At 34.0% G+C, this 21,715-nt stretch overlaps 3 protein-coding genes across 6 annotated transcripts; 1 reads left to right on the top strand and 2 right to left on the bottom strand.

The window, feature by feature from the left end:
- The first annotated feature begins 1,234 nt into the window (after positions 1–1,234).
- On the top strand, positions 1,235–9,359 carry LOC106779090 (zinc finger with UFM1-specific peptidase domain protein). Of its 4 annotated transcripts, none has more exons than XM_022776412.1 (7): positions 1,235–1,404; positions 1,481–1,583; positions 2,064–2,791; positions 2,885–2,996; positions 3,840–3,935; positions 4,015–4,147; positions 8,862–9,359. In XM_022776412.1, the coding sequence occupies exons 1-6, from the start codon at positions 1,337–1,339 to the stop codon at positions 4,096–4,098; spliced, it is 1,191 nt and encodes a 396-aa protein (XP_022632133.1). In that variant the 5' UTR covers positions 1,235–1,336; the 3' UTR covers positions 4,099–4,147; positions 8,862–9,359. The 4 variants fall into 4 exon arrangements, with proteins under 4 accessions (XP_022632133.1, XP_014522617.1, XP_022632132.1 ...); XM_014667131.2 differs by lacking the exon at positions 8,862–9,359 and adding an exon at positions 4,247–4,385 and having other exon boundaries at positions 1,484–1,583; XM_022776411.1 differs by lacking the exon at positions 8,862–9,359 and adding an exon at positions 4,247–4,385.
- On the bottom strand, positions 4,270–11,556 carry LOC106779081 (ABC transporter B family member 10). The gene is made up of 10 exons (XM_014667116.2): positions 11,293–11,556; positions 11,150–11,204; positions 9,070–9,245; positions 8,785–8,985; positions 8,445–8,704; positions 8,060–8,373; positions 7,638–7,861; positions 6,480–6,829; positions 5,946–6,385; positions 4,270–5,780 (listed from the first exon to the last, which is right to left on the bottom strand). Exons 1-10 carry the CDS (start codon positions 11,554–11,556, stop codon positions 4,300–4,302), a joined length of 3,765 nt encoding a protein of 1,254 aa, XP_014522602.1. The 3' UTR covers positions 4,270–4,299.
- Positions 11,557–19,757: 8,201 nt separating this feature from the next.
- On the bottom strand, positions 19,758–20,087 carry LOC106779080. Its single transcript, XM_014667115.1, has one exon. It carries the CDS (start codon positions 20,085–20,087, stop codon positions 19,758–19,760), a length of 330 nt encoding a protein of 109 aa, XP_014522601.1.
- Positions 20,088–21,715: the final 1,628 nt, after the last annotated feature.

Genomic DNA, 21,715 nt, shown 5'->3' with positions numbered 1-21,715 from the left:
CTATCAAAATATTACAACTGAAAAACCAAAATATGAAAGGCTTTGTGAGCTGCGATTATTTCATCGTCTATAACTAGATTCAGTGGATCCAAAGGAAAGTAGAGAAATCTATCTTAGGAAACAAGGCTAGGTGCATCAAATCCATTTTTAAAGTTAAGTGCTATATTTGCATCTCTACTTTCATCAAGACAGTTGCAAACTATTTTTTCTTGCCCACATTCTACGAAGAAGGTATTCTCCAACCTTGAGTAACACTTCCAGACCATTCATAACTAAAACTACGTAACTTAAAACTAATATATAGTTCAAATCATAATCCATAACACATTGAATAATAAATCCTATAAAGAACAAAATGTACGAAAAAAAAATAATGCATGTACAATAAAAACGCACTTCATAGTGTGACCCCAAGTAACCGCAACACCAAATGCGGTTGGGGGACGCCGCAACTCGGACGTGCGACTGCAAGAAACGCCGAACGGCAACACTAAACCGCAACACGAAGTGCGGTTAAATGTGTTTGTTTTTACTAACCTAGACCGAGCCCCTTTCTTCTTCTTCCTCGCACCAGCAACTATCATCGCCACTCTTCTTCTTCCTCCCACCAACCAGCAACTATTACCACTAGATGACCACCACTAGGATCACCTCAACTCAGTAGTATGAAACAGTGAACTCAATGCTTGTGAGTGTAAGTACAACGAAGTGAACTCAATGCTTGTGAGTGTAAGTACAACGAAGTGAACTCAATACTTATGAGTGTAATTACAACGAAGAAGAAGAAGATGCATGTCTTAGGGTTTATAGCATCAGACTGGATTGTTGGTAGTGGGGGTGTTAGTGGTTAATAAATCATTAATACATCATTATTACTGATTTGACTTTTATTAAATGAAGGACAAAAATGTAATTTGGGAGGTGAAAGAAGAAAGGGGTGAGATGCAGGAAGAAACACTCCTTAAATAAATATACCTACTTTACTTTTTTTTTTTTATAAATATAATACCGTGGTGCCAGTAAAATAATAAAATTGTATTTTTTAAAGTAAATAATATATCATAGAAATTGATTATAAATTTGTGGCGTGTACGTTTAATTTTGTTTTGGTTTACCTTTTTCAAAGAAAGCGTCCAAAATGTTGCGTCACCCTTTTTTAATTAATTTTGTCGACATGCTATATTTTATTTTGTTTGAATACTCCAACAATGATGCTGCATTTTGTGGGAGAGAAATTATTCAAACTCTGACATAACTTGTTGCAGAAGAAAAAGTGAAGCGCATTTGAATTTAACGTCAACCTTTCATCACATTCCGTTTGTGGTGAGAACGAAACATGGATTCGGATCAATTCACCACTTGCCCCTTTTGCGATTCATGTCTACCCTTATCTCAACTCACTGGGTATGTCTCTGTTCTGTGTATAATGCTAGTTCCTTCATTTCCTTTTGTTTGCCATTTGAATATGATTCTGCAAAAGCAGGCACGCAAATTTTCATTTTTGGGAACTCCAGCATGATTTTGACCTGCCCACAATAATTCTACTCTCTCCCAATGTTGATTCGCCCCCTCAATCTCTTCCGGTAACACCTCCTTTGTTGCTCCTTTTAAGGGGTTTTCTTTGTGAGTGATTTTGAATGTAAATGTTTCAGCTGGGCTTATTTTTTATTTGTTGAATATGAGTTATTTTCTATGCAACAATCTCTCTTGAGGAAAATATCAATGGTTATATTAAATTATTAGATATTATAGATATCTTATTATTTGTACTTTGGACATAGTATATATTTCTTCTATTATAATTATAGTATTTCATGAATACTCAATAGTCCATGTGGGGTTGGTGGTAGGAAAATATAGATAGAAGAAAAAAGAAGAGGTAGATAGAGAAAGTGGTACAAATAAGAGTAAATGAGGTAGAATGAGATCGAAGAGAAAGCTTTTTTTCACTCCTTTCGTTACACTAAGAGTTTTTACTCGTAAATAATGTATGGTGTAGAGTAGAGGAGACATGTATAAGCTTTTCAATATGTTCTGTACATTATCTTATGTCATTTTTGCAGAGAGAGCAAGCAACCACCATTTCACTGTCTGGAGCAAAGTATTCGGGTGGTGGTGAGACTAGTAGCGAGAATGGGGAGTGCAAAATGAATGACAGAATCTCTTGCTTGATTGTTTCTCAGACAAGGTGTGAATTTCACAAAGTTGAAGCGGGGTTGATGACATTGTTAAAAAATTGTTTAGAGTCTGAAATTGGAAATTCAATTAGTATTTTGTCGGGTTATGTTGATCATTTCCAGTGCCTTGAATCTGAGGATGCCGGATGGGGTTGTGGGTGGCGTAACATTCAAATGCTTAGTTCTCACTTGCTATTTCAAAGACCTGAAGCAAGGAAAGCTTTGTTTGGTGGTTCGGGATTTGTTCCTGATATCTTGTCGCTGCAAAGGTGGCTCGAGATTGCTTGGCAGAAGGGTTTTGATCCGCTAGGATCAGCTCAATTCAATCATGCTATTTTTGGTTCTAAAAAATGGATAGGAACTACTGAGTGTGCAGCTCTATTGCGTTCCTTTGGTCTTAGGGCAAGAGTAGTGGATTTTGGTCCTAAGGAATCCCAATCCATTCCAGGTTCTAGCGCTGACAATGCCAGGAATGAAACAAGTATTCATTTGGTAAAACAGAAAGATAAAGAGGGCAGTGGTTATCAAGTTCTCATGGATTTTGTGTGGAATTACTTTTTGGATGAAAACTCAATCCAATTTGGCCAAAAACATGTTGTGATCAGTGAGAAAACGTGAGTGAGGGCGCATTTTAGATACAATTTTTAAACCACACAAATAATTTTGTTTCGTAAGTGTTTTTGATTTTGGAATGCTTTCTTGGATAGGCCTTTATACTTCCAACATGACGGTCACTCAAGAACAATAGTTGGAATTCAAGTCAACTATCAACAAAAAAGACATCTGCAATATAATCTCCTAATTTTGGACCCAGCTCAGGTAATTTATTTTCATTGCTAGCTTCATATCTTATTAATATCTGTATTTATAATTGGCATATAGATTTTTTGGGTTAATTTGCATATCTTATAAATGCCTTTCTGCCTCTATCGTTCTGAAGAAATTAAAGGGAAAAAGTATAGGATGTAATGAAATTAGACCGACAATTCAAAATTCATGCTAGATACACAAAGAAGCCGGAGTTCTTATTTTCATTCTTTTTGTCATGGAAAATAAGTGGATAAGAAAGTCAAGAATAACTGAGAAAATCCAAGGCAGATAAAGTTGTGAAATGAAAATATATTTCTTGAATTCAGTTTATTTTCTTATAGTATGTAAATTCAGTTAGAATAGAAAAATAATGGAAGAACTTGCTCCCTGACATCTTCATTCTTTTGCTTTATTAGCTTCTTCTCTTAATATGTTTATAATTACTATTACTGAATTCAACTAATTTGCAGAGATAAAAAAAGAAAAAAAAACTAAACTTTTCTATAGTTTTTCTCTCCATTTGTATTGTTTCCTTGACAAGTATTCCCCAACTTGTTGAAAGAAGATAGTACATTTTTTATTGACACCAAATTACATAGCAAAGTGTGTCAGCATTCTTAGGACATGCGTATGATAATCCTGACATTTATCTATGCTTTGTCTGGTTGTATTATCTCGAACAATATGAGCTGTATAAGACAAGTAATTTATTTTTTAACTAGTTGGAAGTATTTTGTTTTGTTCTCTGTTTAACACACGCACACACACACATTAAAATGGATGTTTGAAAAATGCAGTCTGTTTAATGATTATGCTCGATTTCTGGTTCAAGTATTAATTTTACCATTATAGAGTACAGCCGCTCTTGAAAGATCCCTCAGGCAGAAAGTTGGGTGGGAAGAACTCATAAAGAGGGGAATGCATACACTAAAGAAGCCACAGTACCAGGTCTTACTTATTTTGACGACAAATTATAATTGCATTGCACCAATTCATGATTAGGATTGATGGTCTTTTTCTATTTCAGTTGTGTTATGTTGACCCTGGAATCGCTAGTGAGGGGGAGGTAGAAAAACTGAAAGCAATTGATAGCATCTTCCTTGAATTTTAAACAAGCATACAAAGCACTTTCTACATCCAGGTCGTGTCTTCCAGTTCAGGTCAGTATACTATTTTTCTTGGAACTTATTCTGATCATAATTTTATTGCACTGGAGAAGAAATTCAAGAAAACCTTGGTTTTATGAATTGATACAACAGGCTCTTTTCAAAGTTACAGAGTAAGGATCTGTATAAAAATGTCAAGTATAAACCTATGAAGTTTCTTCGAAGCTCTGTAACCTGAACATCCTTGAATAAAGTCCTGACTCTACTGTTATTAGGGTCGAGTGGGAATCCATCTGTACAACTTTACCTTTGTCCATGACAATTATAGTATCTGAGTTTATCACTGTGGAAAGTCTATGAGCTACTGTTATCTGGGTGGTTCTTGAACGCAATCCACGGTCTTCCTTCAGATGTATTGCGTTTAAGGCATTTACTACAATTCCTTCAGACTCAGCATCAAGAGCACTTGTTGCTTCGTCAAGGAGTAAAATTGCAGGCTTCTTTAGTATTGTTCTGGCAATGGCTATTCTTTGCTTTTGACCTCCGGAAAGCTGGCAGCCTTTCTCTCCAACAACAGTGCTATATCCATTTGGTAAATTACTTACAAATTCATGTATGTTTGCTTCTTTAGCAGCCTCCACTATTTCACTTTCAGAAGCCCCATTATTGCCATAGCAAATGTTGTCTCTAATTGAGCAATTAAAAAGCAGTGGTTCTTGCTGTACTAGTCCTATTTGTGTCCTTAACCATCTTAGATTATATTCCCGTATGTCTTTTCCATCAATTAACACCTTTCCTCCCTGTGGATCATAAAATCGTAGTAAAAGGGACAGAACAGAGGATTTTCCAGCGCCACTTGGTCCTACAAAAGCCACCTTCAATCCAGCTTCAATTTGTAAACTGAAATTATCAAGAACGGTGACTTCGGGTCTTGAAGGGTAGTTAAACTTTACATTTTCAAATTCTACATTTCCTTGGATCCTCTCTGGTTGTGAATCATCTGGTGTGTCTGGTTCAATTTCAGTTTTACGATCGAGGGTTTTGAATGCTGGGGTCAGTATATTGATAGCCGAGATGACAGTTGGGATCAGCGTGTATAATTCTGTGATAGAAGGAACTGTGAGAGAAAAAATTTGGTATGATCTTATTCCATTTTCAAAGCTGGCTTGACGTCTGTCAACCAGAATTGTTGTGTACCACAGAGCAACAGCATGTGCGATGTTCCATAAGCAAAGGGAGAAGCCTTGAATGATCCCATATTTGATACTTTCTTTCCTATACTTTTTCTTTGGAATTTCTAGGGATGTTTTGGCTTTCCTCAATACTTGTTCTTCATGACAAAATGAGGCAATAGTCCTTATGTTGGTTGTAGACTCGGATGCAAGAGCAACAAGCTCAGAATGTGCAGCAGAGTAGTCACCAGAAAATCCTTTGGCAGACTTGGCTTGAATAAGACCACCTATGAAGTGGCAGGGCATCACGGACCAAGCTACCAAACTCATTCTCCAGTTGACAGCCATGCTGACAACTGTTGCTATCAGTATGGAGGAAACACATTGCAGGATTACAGACATTCGATCAGCAATGATTACTTTGACCATGGCAGTGTCACTGATAACGCGTGAAGTCAATGAACCAACAGTATTCTCTGATTTGTCAAACCAACCTACTTCATTACGTAGCAGACCTGTAAAAGTTAAAAGAATTATTGACTGATATTTGTCAAATCATTCTGGAATTTTATGCATGTGATGTATCGTGTAGGATTTTGAGCCCATGCCTCAGTTTTTTTTTTTCCAGGAAAGAGAATTGAGGTTCATTTATGGAAATTCTAATAGGGGATATCTGATACCTGAATACAGAGCACGTCTGAGATTTGCCATGGCCTTTTCTCCAACCACTCCAAAGAAGTAATGCTGGACGGTGTGGCTGAATAATGAAAGCATCCCTACTGCAGTGAAGATGGCTGAATAAAGTCCAACTTTCTGTTTTGCATCTTCCTTAAAGTATGCTACTCCTATGGTGATGATGAAAAACCCAAAAAATGGCTTTGAGATACCAGAGAAAGCTGCTGCAATTGAGCCAATAGAAACCTTCACTAGCTCCCTCTTTCTAAGACGAAACCAAATTCTGAAAAATATATTTCTTTTTCCGCTGCCCATTTTGTTGTGTTCCTTTAGCACAGAATGCTCGGTAATATTCTTTTGGACCTCTCCCTGCACCTCTACTGGTGGTCTAGTTTCAGTAGGAAAATCTTCTTGGCGGGCACTTTTAGTCTTAGAAATCTTAGCTCTATTCATTTAACATTTAAAGCTTATTAGAGTGCTTCTTTCGTACTCTTTGATTCACAGTATATGTAAAAAATGTACATTATATTGTCAATTACCTGGGTTCAGCAACCAGTTCAAGGTTCTGCATGCTAAATAATGTACTATAGAATCTGCTTGTGTCTAACAAACTCTGGTGTGTTCCTGTCTCCGCAACTTGTCCATTCTCGACTACAACAATGATATCTGCATCTACAACTGTCGAGAGCCTGTGTGCAATCAAGATGACAGTCCTTCCCTGCGTAGCTGTCTCAAGTGCTTCTTGAACCAGCTTTTCAGACTCTGAATCGAGGGCGCTAGTGGCTTCATCAAGCAAAAGGATAGGAGGATTTTTCAGAATGGCTCTGGCTATTGCAATTCTCTGTTTTTGGCCTCCTGATAATTGGACTCCCCTTTCTCCAACCTGCAACCATCATAGCTGACATATGAGCCCATAAATGTTATGAGGGGAAAGAATATATGTTGCCAGAAGACATGTTTTAAAGTGCATCAACATATCCCCATCTACAACAGGCAAGCTTAAAACGGGTTAGGTTACAAGATCATCTCATGTTTTATTGCGATTCTCTTATGAAGCTTTGTGTAGATAGTAAAATTAATATTAAAAGAGTCTATTTATGAAGAACTGAAGTTAAATTTGTTTATTTTTATTTGATAATGATATATTAAAAAAGTCAATTTAAGACTTTTAACATATCTTTTTGATCTAATAATTTATATTAGATAAAACAATACATACAATAAACAATAAATTTTGTTAAGATATTTTTTATATTAATTTTAAGTTTAATTTAATTATATAAAATTGATTTATAAATGAAATTTGTATATATTTATATATTGTAAATTAATTTTTATTTTTAATTAATGTGAAACTTTTATAGTGATTAAAATTATATTAACGAAATCTTAAGGGAGATTAGTAAATTTTTCACAAGTAAAAATAGTGTAGAAGCATCCACTATTTTATAACAACTACAATTGAAGATATAGTCTCATTTGCCAAGCACCATAATTGGAGGAATTTCGATCTAAATAAACTTTTCCTACCTTATTGTCCTCTTTTCTTCCTTATTACGAGTCATATGGCGTTAAATAGAAAAAAAGGAAAAGAATATGTTTAATATATGCAAATAATGTAAATTAATACAATGAAAGGAAGATGAAACAAGAGATAACGAAGCTACAAGAATGATATACTAGATTGAATAACTTACCTCTGTCAGGTACTGATTAGGCAGCTGAGATATGAAAGAATGTGCATTGGACATTACAGCTGCCTTTTGAATCTCTTGATCATCTGCATCCATTTTCCCCACTTTCAAGTTATCCTCGATGGTTCCTGCAAAGAGTGATGGCTCTTGGGAAACGGCCCCTATGTTTCGTCGAAGGAACTTCAGATTAAGATCCTTCATATTCTGACCATCAATAAAGATAACTCCTGGAATATTTCAACAATGTCAGGCTTTGCAACATTCATTTATGTTGGGTTCCTTTGACGTTATATAAGATTATGCCTTATATAAAAGAAGGAAACCAAATTTACAACACTATATTAGATTATGCCTTATATAAACGTAGAACTAAGAAAATAAGATAACAGAAATTGTTGAGATAGTGGAAGATTATTTAAACTGACCACTTGAAGGATCGTAAAATCTGTTAACCAGGGAAATAACAGTGCTCTTTCCACAGCCACTGCTACCAACTAATGCTACTGTTTTTCCAGCTGGAATGGACAAGGACAGTCCTTGAAGGATTGGTTTGTCTGGGCGTGATGGGTAGGAAAAGTGAACATCTTGAAAGTCAATGTCACCTTTGATTCTGCTAAGCATCTTCCCTTCTGATTCATTACTTATAAGAGGCTTTCTTTGGATCACTTGGAAAACTTCATATCCTGCAGCTTTTGCCTGATTGAATACTTGCATGTCTGGTGCTGCATAAGTGAGTGATCTGCAATACACAAGGAGAGTTCAGTTCTGTCACTTCATCAATACTTACTAATCATTTTCTCTCTTCCTTACATGGCACCAAAGAGAATACTCATCACTGCAGCTATTATGTCTCCTCCTGTTGCTCTTCCTGCTCTGACCACAACAGCTCCAACCCATACAATGAGAGCCCAAGAACAGAAACTCACTGTTTGCAACATCCCTGTTCCAACTCCTTTCACAAGTGCCTCCCCTTTGCTTATAATATATTGCTTATCCATGTTCTCTGTAAAGGATTTGATAGCAGACCTCTCTCCAACAAAAGCATAAACTGTTTTTATTTGTGATATTGTCTGCAATATCCACAGCAGAGCTTGTTCAAACAAAATTGTATTAACTTATGTAAATGTGAATTATGCGTGCATATATATACCTGCTCTATCATAGATGTAGCTTCAGAGTGGAAAACCATTTTGGTGGTTGATATGATGTTCATTTTCTTGGTGTAAGTTGCCCCAATTACAAGAATAAGTGGGACAACCACTAAACATAAAAGCGTCACTTCCCAACAGCATATTGCAGCAATCACAATTCCAGCAAAGAAAGTTGCACAGCTAGAGGTGAAGTGACCCAACTGCTAGAAAGAAATTCAGTTATTATACTCAGCTCTTGAAGAAAAAAACTCAAGAAAAGTTGTGAGCAGTATTGGTTTTCTGACCTTCTCACCAATGGCATCTTGTATGACACTCATGTGGTTGCTTATTCCACTGATGACTTTCCCAGTTGTTAGCTCTGTATCAAAAGCTCCTATCTCTTGGTTAAGAACTGCTCTCAGATATGCTAATCTTAGCCGCAATAACTGTCTTTCACTTGCATACATCCAACAACCAATTTCTGCGCATGTTTCAACGTCTCAGGATTATGATTCATGATGTTTGCTTATGAAACTGAACCACTATGCATGCCATGCATTCTGGTCAACTATGCTTTGTTTTGGTTTGATAAGTAATGTTAAGAATAATAGAATCATGACATAAATAGTCATAAAAATATAGTTTTATATTTTAGAAAAAAAAAGAAAATAAAAATAAAAAAGATAATATCAATTGAATGTAAAATAGTTAAATGTATTAAGGAATATTTTTCAATCTTAAAATAGTATAAAATGAAAATATATATAAAAATAGAATATGATCATTTTTGCCCTGACCAATTTAGAGCATGATATGAGTAGAAACAACCTATTTCATAAAATAATAAGTATATTTAAAAGTAAAATAAAAATTATTATAGTAGAAATATTGAAAAAGGTATTTTATGGAAATACTTACATATATTATAATTTTTATATTAAATTATAGTATCTAAAATTAACTTCAAAATGGCCTAAATTTTAAAAATATATTTTCTTAAAAGAGGTCGAAATGTCTTGTTTTTTAACATATAAGATTAGATCATATCAAATTTCCATTATATTTAAAAAATAAGCTAAATTGGATCAATCTAAATTTATTAGGTAGAGACCATCTAGTTTGATAGTTTTCATGTGAATAATATATTTCTTGCAAATATAGTTTACAATTTCTTGAAAAATATTTTTTGACGTTTTAGATCGTATGTGATATACTTTATCCAATTATAGTTGTTAAGATATGTCCTAATACCTGGTCAATAAATTCAGCTGTATGTTATAGAATAAAATGTAAATTTTTAATTGGCCGGTGTTAAATAAAAAATAAACTATTATATGTCTTAGAAAACAATAAAAAAAATCATTTTATAATAGTATTTTTTAAAATTATTATGCTTTTAAAAGTAATATCTCTTTTTACTTTTCAAAAAGAAAAATCAGAATTTTAAGTTCCTTTGATTACTTTAACTTTTCATTGTTTAAATTTCATTTTTTGTGTCTCGATCTTCATTACCACCAATCAACACAAAACAAGTCCCACTATCTAAAAAATTAATTTTTGTCACTATCTAAAAAATTAATTTTTTAAAGGACGTCGGTACTTTATTTCAAAATTTCATTTATATTTATTCTTATTTATTAAATATTTTATTAATGAAAGGAATAGTCAAATGGGAGTATGATTGAAAATACAATTTTCCTTTTTGAAAAGTGTTTCATGACAAACTTTTTAAATTTAAAAGAAGGAAAAAAGAGAGCCTAAACTTACCTTAAATTTTTATTTTTCATTAAAATAAGAATTATGATGTACTCTTTAAAACAAGAAATATTGCTCAATTTAATGGATAAAAAAAACTAAACACATAATTGTTCTGCATAGAAGAAACACCATATATCACTATAGTCGGTATAAGCAGCTAGTAATATGGCCATAGATTGATATATATTCATTTGAAACACTGAGAATAGTATATTTATAAAAAAATAATTTTATATTCATAAAAAGAAAAAAAAAATGATAGGACAATTTATATTCGTCTTTATATTTATTTGAAACATATTATAAAAATAAAATAATTATATAAAAAATTATATTAAAAGAATATAGCGTCAATGTAAAAAGTTTGTGTAAAAAAGTATCATTCCTAAAAACCGATAACAGAGTAGTGTAGAAAATTTGTGTTAGTTAAAGTATTACTAAGAGAAAGGATTTTTGACGCATCTAAATTTTTTATATTTATTTAATATTATTTTTATTTATATTTTACTTTTTTTCTCTTATAAATTTTATTGTATTCTGTATTAAATTAATGTAAAAATATGTCATGTTATTATTATTTTATTATTATTATTATTATTCGGAGAAATATCAGAAATGAAACTTTACCAAGTACCCCAGCAGGAAATGTGGCTATGGCCATATACCAGACAAATGGAACAACCTGCACATAAGAAGAAGAAGCACACTATCAGTTTATTCAGCTCAAATAACAACACTCTCTTTTCTGCAAATATATGAAAAACAGCAACCTTTTTAAGAGCCTTAACCATGGCATCTATGTCTTCAATATTGTTTCCGAAAGCATCAAGAGCTTTTCCCAACAACAGATACCCCACAGGAAGTGCCATGCCATGCACAATGGAACCAACACTTCCCAAACCCATCAGAATCCAATCCACCATGTCAGCATAGCTCAACAGTTTCAAGAATGCCAGACTCTTAACCTCCTCCTTCTTCTTATTCTCATCATCACCAACACTTTCCACCATTTCCACAACCTTACTGGGACTCATCTCATCAACACTGCATCAACTTTTTACATCACTCATATATATATATATATACACTCACGTAACCTATTTATTTAATCTGCATGTGTGCACCATTCTTTTTTATTCAATTATGCAAGATACGGATATGGATATAGAATATGCCCTAGTGAGGTCACTCTAACTTTGCATGAAAACAGCAATACCATGTCTTTGTCATTGGTTAAATTCGATGTTCACAATGATGCTGACGATTTGATATATGTTCGACACAAAGTGACATGCACAAAGTCACCATAGCGATGTTCCTACAATTGTTTTCTTATTCAAACTCTTCTCATAAGAAGGATATATAAGTGATTCAGCAAACTCATCTCTCTCATTTTTCTTTGTTTATTTCTTTCCTTTTGTTTCTTTCCTTTTGTAAATGGAACTTTTCAGCCATATCCTTTTTCGTTCCTGAATGCATTATGCTTTATAGGATGTAATCTAACTATAAGAAACTAATTAATGTACAGTACATTCGAAGATGTCTAGGATTTTCACTTAGTTTTTTTTTTCTTTTTTTATTCTGGATATGGTAAAATACACTTGATTCCTGAAGATGGAGACATATTATATATCAAATAAGAGTGAGTGTCAAACTTAGTAACATGATCAAGAGAAATTGTAAAAAACGTTTTTTTTTTTTCTATTCAACTTTTAAATCAAGTGATATGTTATTGTGATAATCTTTTTTTTAACATGATTTAAATTTGTACGTACATAATCTATGATAGCTTTTGTACATGTACTATGTATATTTTAAATGGCGTGTAATACATTAAAATAGTGTCAAGATGTATAGAGTATTAACTAACTTTTAATTTTTTTTTTTTTAATTTTATAAACTAAATTTATTTGACTGAGAAGGTTTAAATTTGTTTTCAAGCATCTGGAATGTAAAGTTTTGTTTTTCGTTTTATCAAATATTATTTTTGTCTTTTTGGTTAATAAAATATTAATGTCATGATGATTTAGCATGTCATATCATCCTTAATAAATGATTTGGTTCGCCAAGATAGTAATCATGTTCATATAAACATAATTCACAAGAGGATTGAATAATGAAGAAGATTGAGATGGGAACAACCAGAGAATGGATCAATGAACACAATGGAGTAGACGTATCCAGAGAACACGCAGATGAAATCCTGAAGACATTTTGGCAGAGTATTTAATCTCAGGATGAGAATGAGAATGTGAGGGAAAGAAGATATAAAAAAAATGAGAAGTTGAATATAAATATTTAGTTAAAATTAAAATAATAAAAAATTTATGACGGTTAAAAGAATTAACAAAAAATATATTTAGCAATTTGTTAAACCAATATAAAAGAATAACTAATAAGAGATATGTTTTTCTAGTGTGTATGTATATAACATATTTGACAATATTACAATTTGATATTTTTGTTACTTGAGTTAGGATTACTACTTAGTAATAGTAATTTGTTTGGTTTGTTAGTTGTTTATCTTTTTCTCCTTCTTTCCTAACCTATTTAAAGGTTAGGGTGTTTTCCCTTTCAAAACTAGAAACATATACATTTACTCTATTACAGAAATAATAAAGTTTAAGTTTTTCTCTTATTTTTGCTGAAGAGTATGTTTCAATCCGCTTTTCTTCTTCCTCTCAGTTTCCATGGATGCACACCGTCAGTGAGCTTCGTGCTCCTTTTCTTTAAACTTCCAAAAGACGCGAGCTTTCTTTCTTTCTCTTTATTGTCGAAGACTGTCTCGAGGCAGTGACCTTTACATGAGATATTTTTATCTCCTATAGGCCTTGTGTTTTGGGCCTTTGTTTTAAGGTTTTTAGGCTTTATCTTAATATGGTATCAGAAGATGATTGTGCATGTTAATGTTTACAAAGGCCTTTTCTATCTACAATCTTTTCTTATTTTTAGTCAGGACTATGTTCCTAAATTTGTGTTTTCTTGTAAACAAGTTAATGATGATTTGTGGCATTATAGACTGGGTCACCCTGGCCACAAAAATCATAGAACAAATATGTAAGAATTTCCCTTATGTTCAAATGTCATCTAAAACTATTTGTGACATTTGTCATTATACTAAACAACATAAATTTCTTTTTTCCCAAAGCACCACTACTTCTACTTACTGTTTTGAATTAATACATTGTGATATATGGGGTTCTATCTCTATTCCTTCTATTCATGGGCATAAATACTTTCTTACCATAGTTGATGTATACAGTAGACACACTTGGACTTTCTTGATGCACAATAAAGGTCAAACTATAGAACTTTTGCATAATTTTATTCTAAAGATTTAGAATCAATTTGGCAAAAATGTTAAGACTATTAGACCTAACAATAGTCTTGAATTTAATTATGTTGCTATGTATGATTCCTATGGTATTGAACATAAAAAAAATTTGTGTTGAGACTCCCCAACAAAATTCTATTGTTGAACGTAAACACCAACATATATTAGATAAAATTCAAAGTCTCATTTTTCAATCCAATATACCTAATGCCTACTGGTCTTATGTTATATCTCATGCCATTTATTTGATAAATAGATTACCCACATCTGTTCTAAATGGTAAGACTCCTTATGATTTAATATATGACAATCCTCCCACCTATTTGAACTTAAAAATCTTTGGCTGCCTATGTTTTGCTTCCACTTTATAGCACAACAAACATAAACTTGATTAGGAAAGGTGTTTTCTTAGGTTATAAAAATGGTGTTAAAGGATATATTATATTGGATGTTAATACTAGGGAAATATTTTTAAGCATGAATGTTATCTTTTATGGAAACATTTTTCCTTACAAGGATGCTCAAGGTAATGAGACCAATCATGCTGAGAAAGAGATTGAAAATGTTTTGCCTAATGTTTTCTGGTATGGTCAAAACTGTGAGGGAATTCAAAATTTTTTGGAGAATGGAGATACAAAATAGAGACCTGATCACAATGGAGACACTACCATTGACACTAGTATTGATCACACTAATGATAGAGAAGATCACAATTCCAAAAAATCTACCAGATTTAAAAGGGTTCCTAGATACCTAAATAATTACATACATCAGGTTAATAATTCCTCATCTAGTTCTCTACATGCAAAAAATAATTACAAAACTCCCTATCCTATTTCCAATGTTTTGTCTTATAACTCTTTATCGGAGAAACACGTAAAGTACACATTGGTCATATCTGCCAACAATGAGCCTAAATCCTATAATAAGGCAAAAGACAACCGTGAATGGGTCACTACCATGCAAAGAGAACTCAAAGCCTTACAGGACAATGACACTTCGTACTTAACTCAACTTCCTCCTGGAAAAAATTCCATTGGTTGCAAATGGGTGTACAAGATCAAGCACAAAGCCGATGACACCATAGAGAGGTACAAAGCTCGCTTGGTTGCTAAGGGTTATACCTAACAAGAAGGTATAGACTTTCTGGACACTCTTTCCCCTGTAGCTAAACTAACCACTGTCAAAATTCTTCTTGCTATTGTTGCCTCAAGAAATTCCCGTCTACATCAACTAGAGGTTGATAACGCCTTTCTGCATGGGAACCTAAATGAAGAGGTATATATGGAGCCACCACAAGGGCTAAACATTCATACAAAAGGTCAAGTTTTTAGGTTAACTAAATCCTTATATGGGTTGAAGCAGGTTAGTAGACAATGGTTTGATAAACTGTCATCCTTTCTTCTCTTTATTGGTTACACTCAATCTAAATCTGATCATTCCCTTTTTATTCAGAAAACATCCACAAATTTCACAGTTCTCCTTATGTATGTAGATGACATTACCTTGGCAAGAGACTTTATCACAAAAATAAAATACATTAAAGGTCTTCTTCATCATGCTTTTCGAATAAAAAACCTAGGGGACTTGAAATATTTTTAAGGCTTTGAAGTAGCCAGATCTAAGAGGGGGGATACACCTATGTTAAAGGAAATATGCACTAGATATCCTTGAAGAGACAGGAATGTTAGGATGCAAGCCCTACACTACCCCTTTTCTAAGTGACACCAACTCCTTGTATAAGACAGAAAATTACTTGGCCAATTCCAATTCCTATCACAGACTAATAGGGAAGTTGCTTTATCTCACTAATAGTAGACCTGATTTATGTTTTTTTGTTAATCTTCTCAGTCAATTTGTTCAATCTCCTACTGATTATCATTATCAGGATTTGCAGCATATGCTTAGATACATTAAGTCCAGCCCTTCACAAGCCCTCTTCTTTGATGTTGATTCTCATATCCAAATAAAGGCCTTTAATGACTCGGACTAGGCAACTTGTCCTAACACTAGAAGATCCACCATTGGATTTTGCATCTTCCTCGGATCCTCTCTTATATCATGGAAAACTAAGAAACAAAATACTGTGTCCATGTCTTCTACCGAAGCAGAATATCGTGCCTTGGCTGCCATTGCATGCGAGATTCAATGGATCCACTACCTCCTACAAGATCTCAATGTTGAGACCACTACTACTACTGCGCTTTATTGTGACAATAAATCTGCCAAACATATTGCTCACAATCAAAGCTTTCACGAAAGGACTAAACACATTGAACTCAACTGTAACGTTGTTCATGAGAAGATTCAAGCGAATCTCCTTCGTCTCCTACCTATTTGTTCCAACAAGCAACTCGCTGACATCTTCACGAAGCTCCCTCTCTGCGTGCGCTTCCAATTCATCGTTCCTAAGCTTGGATTGGTGAACATACATAATCCAGCGTAAGGGGAGGATATTATAGTTTGTTATTTCTGTTAGTTTAGTTAGGATTACTACTTAGTAGTAGTAATCTGTTTGGTTTGTTAGTCGTTTACCCTTTTTCCCCTTCTCCCCTAACCTATTTAAAGGTTGGGGTTTTCCCCCTTTCAAAAAATGAAAACAGATACATGTACTCTATTACATAAATAATAAAGCTTAAGTTTTTCTCTTACCTGTGTTGAAAAGTCTGCTTCGATCCACTTTTCTTCTTCCTCTCAGTCTCCATGGATGCATACTGTTAGTGATTCGTGCTCCTTCTCTCTAAACTTCCATAAGACGCGAGCTCTCTTTCTCTCCCTTTATTGTCGAAAACTGCCTCGAGGTATTGACCTTTACATGAGGTATTTCTATCTCCTATAGGCCTTGCATTTTGGGACTCTGTTTTAAGGCTTCTGGACCTTATCTTAATAGACACTGCTACTAATCTAAAATATTCATATATATATATGTATACATATATATGTATACATATATGTATACATATATATGTATACATATATATATGTATATACATATATATATATATATATATATATATATATATATATAAAAGTCTGCTAATAAAAAAATGTGTTCTTTTAGTTGTTACACTTTAGCATAGTGTACTAAATTTTAATTAACAAAAATGTCCTTATATATTATGCATCTAAGTTTTAAAGTCAAAGTTATTTGAATAGTTTCCATTTTCAAAACTGAAAAAACAAGAAACCCCTAACATTTTTCTTTTTCATCTCTCTAACTCTAACCTTCTCTCTAACATTCCTACAGTAGCCCCAACCCGTCAACTGTCATCTCTCCGCTAATAACAACCCAATTGTCCGTTAGGCAACCAACTGTTAAGCCACTGACAAGTGTACTAGATCGTTATCAAGTGATATAATTGGTAAACCCAATACCGTTCTTCCCAAAGGACTTTTAGGCCTTACTTTTCATGTAAACAAATCGCGTAATACTTGAGAAAAGAATTAAGTTGGTGTTTGTATGCAAAGAATAAAAGTAAACATGCAAATGCAGTGATTCAATTGGCTTTGAAAAACTATGGATGAGTGGTGTTGTTGNGGTTTACAATTTCATCTTATCCACTCTCATATATCTACTTTTCTTGTTTACTTCACTTATTTATCCAATTGCCATGCAAACTTTCTAGCCAACCCTTAACCCAATCCCTTGGTGAAAAGAGCCTATTATTAATTACCGGCTTGCTATCCCTAGCCTCCCCTAGTAACTAATAATGCAAGGCGAACGGAACCAAAATACAATTNATCGTCCTACCCCTATGCCTAGGTGGTATTAGCATAATCAAGGAATTTCTCACCAGTTCATGACATAACCGTATGTCCCCGTATCAATAAAGACAAACAACTTTTACTGAATGAGTTAAACAATAAAAGCATTAAGCATAGATGAGAACCCAACAATTGATAAACAAGTATATGACAAACATATGAAATAAATAAGAATTTGGATAAATGAGAGTTTCAAAAGATTACATAGTTCCCCAACAACAAAGGGTTTAGTTCACCATAATCATGGTGAAACTAGATGAAATATAATGAAAGAATGGAAGAAATAACCCTAACCTTGGTAGATTGGAGCCTAAGCATCCAAGGAACCTCCTCCAAGGTGTGTGGAATAGCTCTGGACGTTTCTCTCTACCAAAAGAATCCCCTTTTGATTCGCACTGGGGCTATATATAAGACCAAAAAGATAACAGAAAGATTACAGAATCTAGCTAATAAAAATAGACAACTGCCCAGGTGCCTAAGTTCACCGCTCAGTGGTTTCCCTCTTGCCGCTTTGACCGCTCAGTGGTTAGTTATGCCGCTGAGCGGTTTCCCTCTAATAGCTCCGAGTGCTCAGCAGACCATTCTGGCGCTCAACGGCTCTCTTGACCCTTCTTTTCATCGTTTTTCTCCTTTTTTCATGGGTCTAAGTCCACCTTACTTCACTTCCATCTTTAATTCACCTAAAAACCCTGCAAAATAATGTAAAAACAAGCATAATATCTCTAAAACCATCTTTTGACTCTCACAAGACTCAACTAAGTGTTTCACTTGATTTAAAGCTCATTCTAAGTCATAAAGGGTGTGTTTTAATATCAAATTTAAGTATGAAAATAACGGTTTTTAGACCGTTATCACAACCCCAAACTTAAAACTTTGCTTGTCCTCAAGCAAACAAGACAAAACTTGGCTTTCCACTTCTTCATCAAATCATTCACACTTTTCATAATTCCTTTTTCTCACAACAAGTTATTATACAATTCAGATTTCAGTGGAATCCTATAAAGATGCATGCATGCTTTCAATCCAATTTAGTTCACATAATCAATCTTTTTCCAACAAATGTTTTGTTCATGAATGATCAATCAACTAAGCATAGATGTAAACATGGATTTAACAATCTCACCAAGCAAGTGTTTCACTCAATCACTCAAGTGTTTTAGGAGGTCGCTCTACTCTCTACTATTCACATATCACATAAACAATATTGTTATTCATCTAAAACAATCAAAATCTTCACATGCAAATGTCATCACAAGGACTTTTTCCAAGGCTTGTATTGTGGCTGGGCTATCAAGAAACGAATACAAAATCCTTGAGTTAAGAGAGTTTAAATCATCATTCAAAGTTCAAGCACACTCTCTTTTTAACCAATCTCACTCATTCCCAACTTCTTCCCTTTTTCCTTTTACATTGAGTTCACTTTACATGTTTTTTTCTCTTTTCTTCTTTTCTTTTTCTTTCTCATGCATTTTTCTTTTTCATCTTTTGAACTCAATGTTTTTCTTTTTCTTTTGCCTTTTACTTTCCCCATACAACCCCAAACTCGAACCTTTTCAACACATACAATTATTCTCAACCCAACTCAAGGTAAATCAATTCAAACAAGGGTTTTCATATTGTTTAAGGCCAAGGTTCAAAAAGGGTATATTGTTTAAAATACTTTGGGTGAAAATTTGGCTAAGTAAGGGCTTTCAAGCATGGCCTTGATCATATGACATAAACATCCAAATCAATCGATTATCAAGATTAAGTCAATATCATTCATGATTCCCTGTGAACAGTGCATACATCAATAGAAACTCTGAAGCTCAATACCTCACACAAATGCTTTCTCACTTCTCATTCATGAATCCTGCTTAGCATCAAAATCACAATCACAAACCACTTACCCATCTGTTCACATGGTTAGTGAACCATCAACCTAGATATCAGCATTCACATATTCTCAATCATCATCCACAATCAATCATCAATAGTAAATAACTCATCATGTAATAAAATTGAACCATTATCCGAATCAATGTACAAGAAGCATAGACACAAACATAAACTTAACCTATACTATTAATTCAAAGAGATAAAACCTGGGTTGCCTCCCAAAAGCGCTTGTTTAACGTCATGAGCCTGACCCAAACCTCATGGATCCACCAACATCAGTACCATGGAGAATTGCTCCACTTCTCCTCCCAAATAATGTTTGAGCCTCTGACCATTTACCACCCAACTTCTCTGCTGATTATCCTTATCTGAAGTCTCCAATTCCACAGCTCTGTTTGGGTATACACGCTTTATCACAAAAGGTCCCGACCATTTTGATTTCAACTTCCCAGGAAATAACTTCAACCGTGAATTAAATAATAGCACCTGCTGTCCTAGAGTGAAGACTCTCTTTATCAGCTTTTTATCATGATAAAATTTCACCTTCTCTTTATAGCTCCTAGATGAGTCATATGCATGTAACTGCATCTCTTCAAGCTCTAACAACTGATTTCTTCACTTGCTTTGAATTTCATGAGGATCAAAATTTAAAAACTTCAAAGCCCACAAAGCCTTGTGTTCCATCTCTACTGGCAAGTGACATGCTTTCCCTTATACCATCTAAAAAGGTGATAACCCCATGGAAGTCTTCATAGCTGTCCTGTACGCGCAAAGAGCATCATCTAATTTTCATGACCAATCTTTTCGTGAAAAAGCAACTATCTTCTCTAATATCCTCTTAATTTTCCCTATTGGAAACTTCAGCTTGACCATTCGTTTGTGGATGATACGGTGCAACCACTTTATGTTTCACCCCATAATGTCTAAGTACCTTAGCAAGCTGAGCATTACAAAAATGAGACCCCCCATCACTAATAAGTACCCTAGGGGTTCCAAAACGTGAGAAGATTTGCCTTTTCAAGAATTTAATCACCGTATTGGCATCATTCTTGGACATGCTATAGCTTCAACCCATTTACTCACATAATCAACAACCACCAAAATATATTCATTATTAAATGATGGTGGAAAAGGCCCAACAAAATCAATAACCCAACAATCATAAACTTCAACTTCCAAAATACCTTGTCACGACATCTCATGCCTTCTTGAAATAGCTCCTATCCTTTGACACTTATCACAATTCCTAGCATGATTATGAGCGTCTTTAAATAAAGTAGGCCAATAAAATTTCGACTGAAGAATTTTTGTTCGCTCCCCATTATAATGTCCTCCATAAGGAGAATTATGACAATGCCAAAGGATTCCTTCTGCCTCTTCCTTGGTTACGCATCTCCTTAAAAGATTATTTGCTCCAATCTTAAATAAATACGGATCATCCCATATAAACTGCTTAGCATCAGAATAAAACTTCTTTTTCTGTTGCCAATTTAACTCTCCAGGAATAATACCTGCAACTTTAAAATTAGCCATATCAGCAAACCATGGCCTTTGTTGAATGTACAAAAGAGTTTCATCTGAAAAAGACTCCCAGACTTCCTTCTCCTTACTCGTTACTTCCGTGTTAACCAATCTAGATAAGTGATCAACTATTAAATTCTCACTTCCCTTTTTATCACGAATCTCTATGTCAAACTCTTGTAACAAAAGCACCCACCTGATTAACCGTGGCTTTGAATCTGGCTTTGTTAATAAGAATTTTATAGCTGCATGATCCGTATAAACTATGACTTTAGATCCAATGAGATAAGATCTAAATTTCTCTAGTGCATAGACTATAGCCCAAAATTCTTTCTCTATGGTAGCATAATTCAGCTGGGCTTCATTTAAGACTTTACTAGCATAGTAAATAGCATGAAATACTTTTTCTCTTCTTTGACCCAATACTGCACATATAGCATAGTCACTAGCATCACACATAAGTTCAAAATCTTTATTTCATTCTGGAGCTACAATTACTGGAGCATAAATTAAACTTTTCTTTAAAACATCAAAAGCTCGCAAACATTCAGAACTCATCTCAAATGGTGTATCCTTAACTAGCAGATTACTCAATGGCTTAGCAATCTTTGAAAAGTCTTTAATAAATCTCCGATAGAAACCAGCATGGCCTAAGAAACTCCGGATTCCTTTCACGTTTGATGGTGGTGGAAGCT

The sequence above is a fragment of the Vigna radiata genome, unplaced genomic scaffold (genome assembly GCF_000741045.1).
Source record: "Vigna radiata var. radiata cultivar VC1973A unplaced genomic scaffold, Vradiata_ver6 scaffold_239, whole genome shotgun sequence".
In the NCBI taxonomy this organism is placed as follows: Eukaryota; Viridiplantae; Streptophyta; class Magnoliopsida; order Fabales; family Fabaceae; genus Vigna; species Vigna radiata.
The sequence above is the reverse complement of the archived record's forward strand: the minus strand, read 5'-3'. Positions and strand labels throughout refer to the sequence as shown.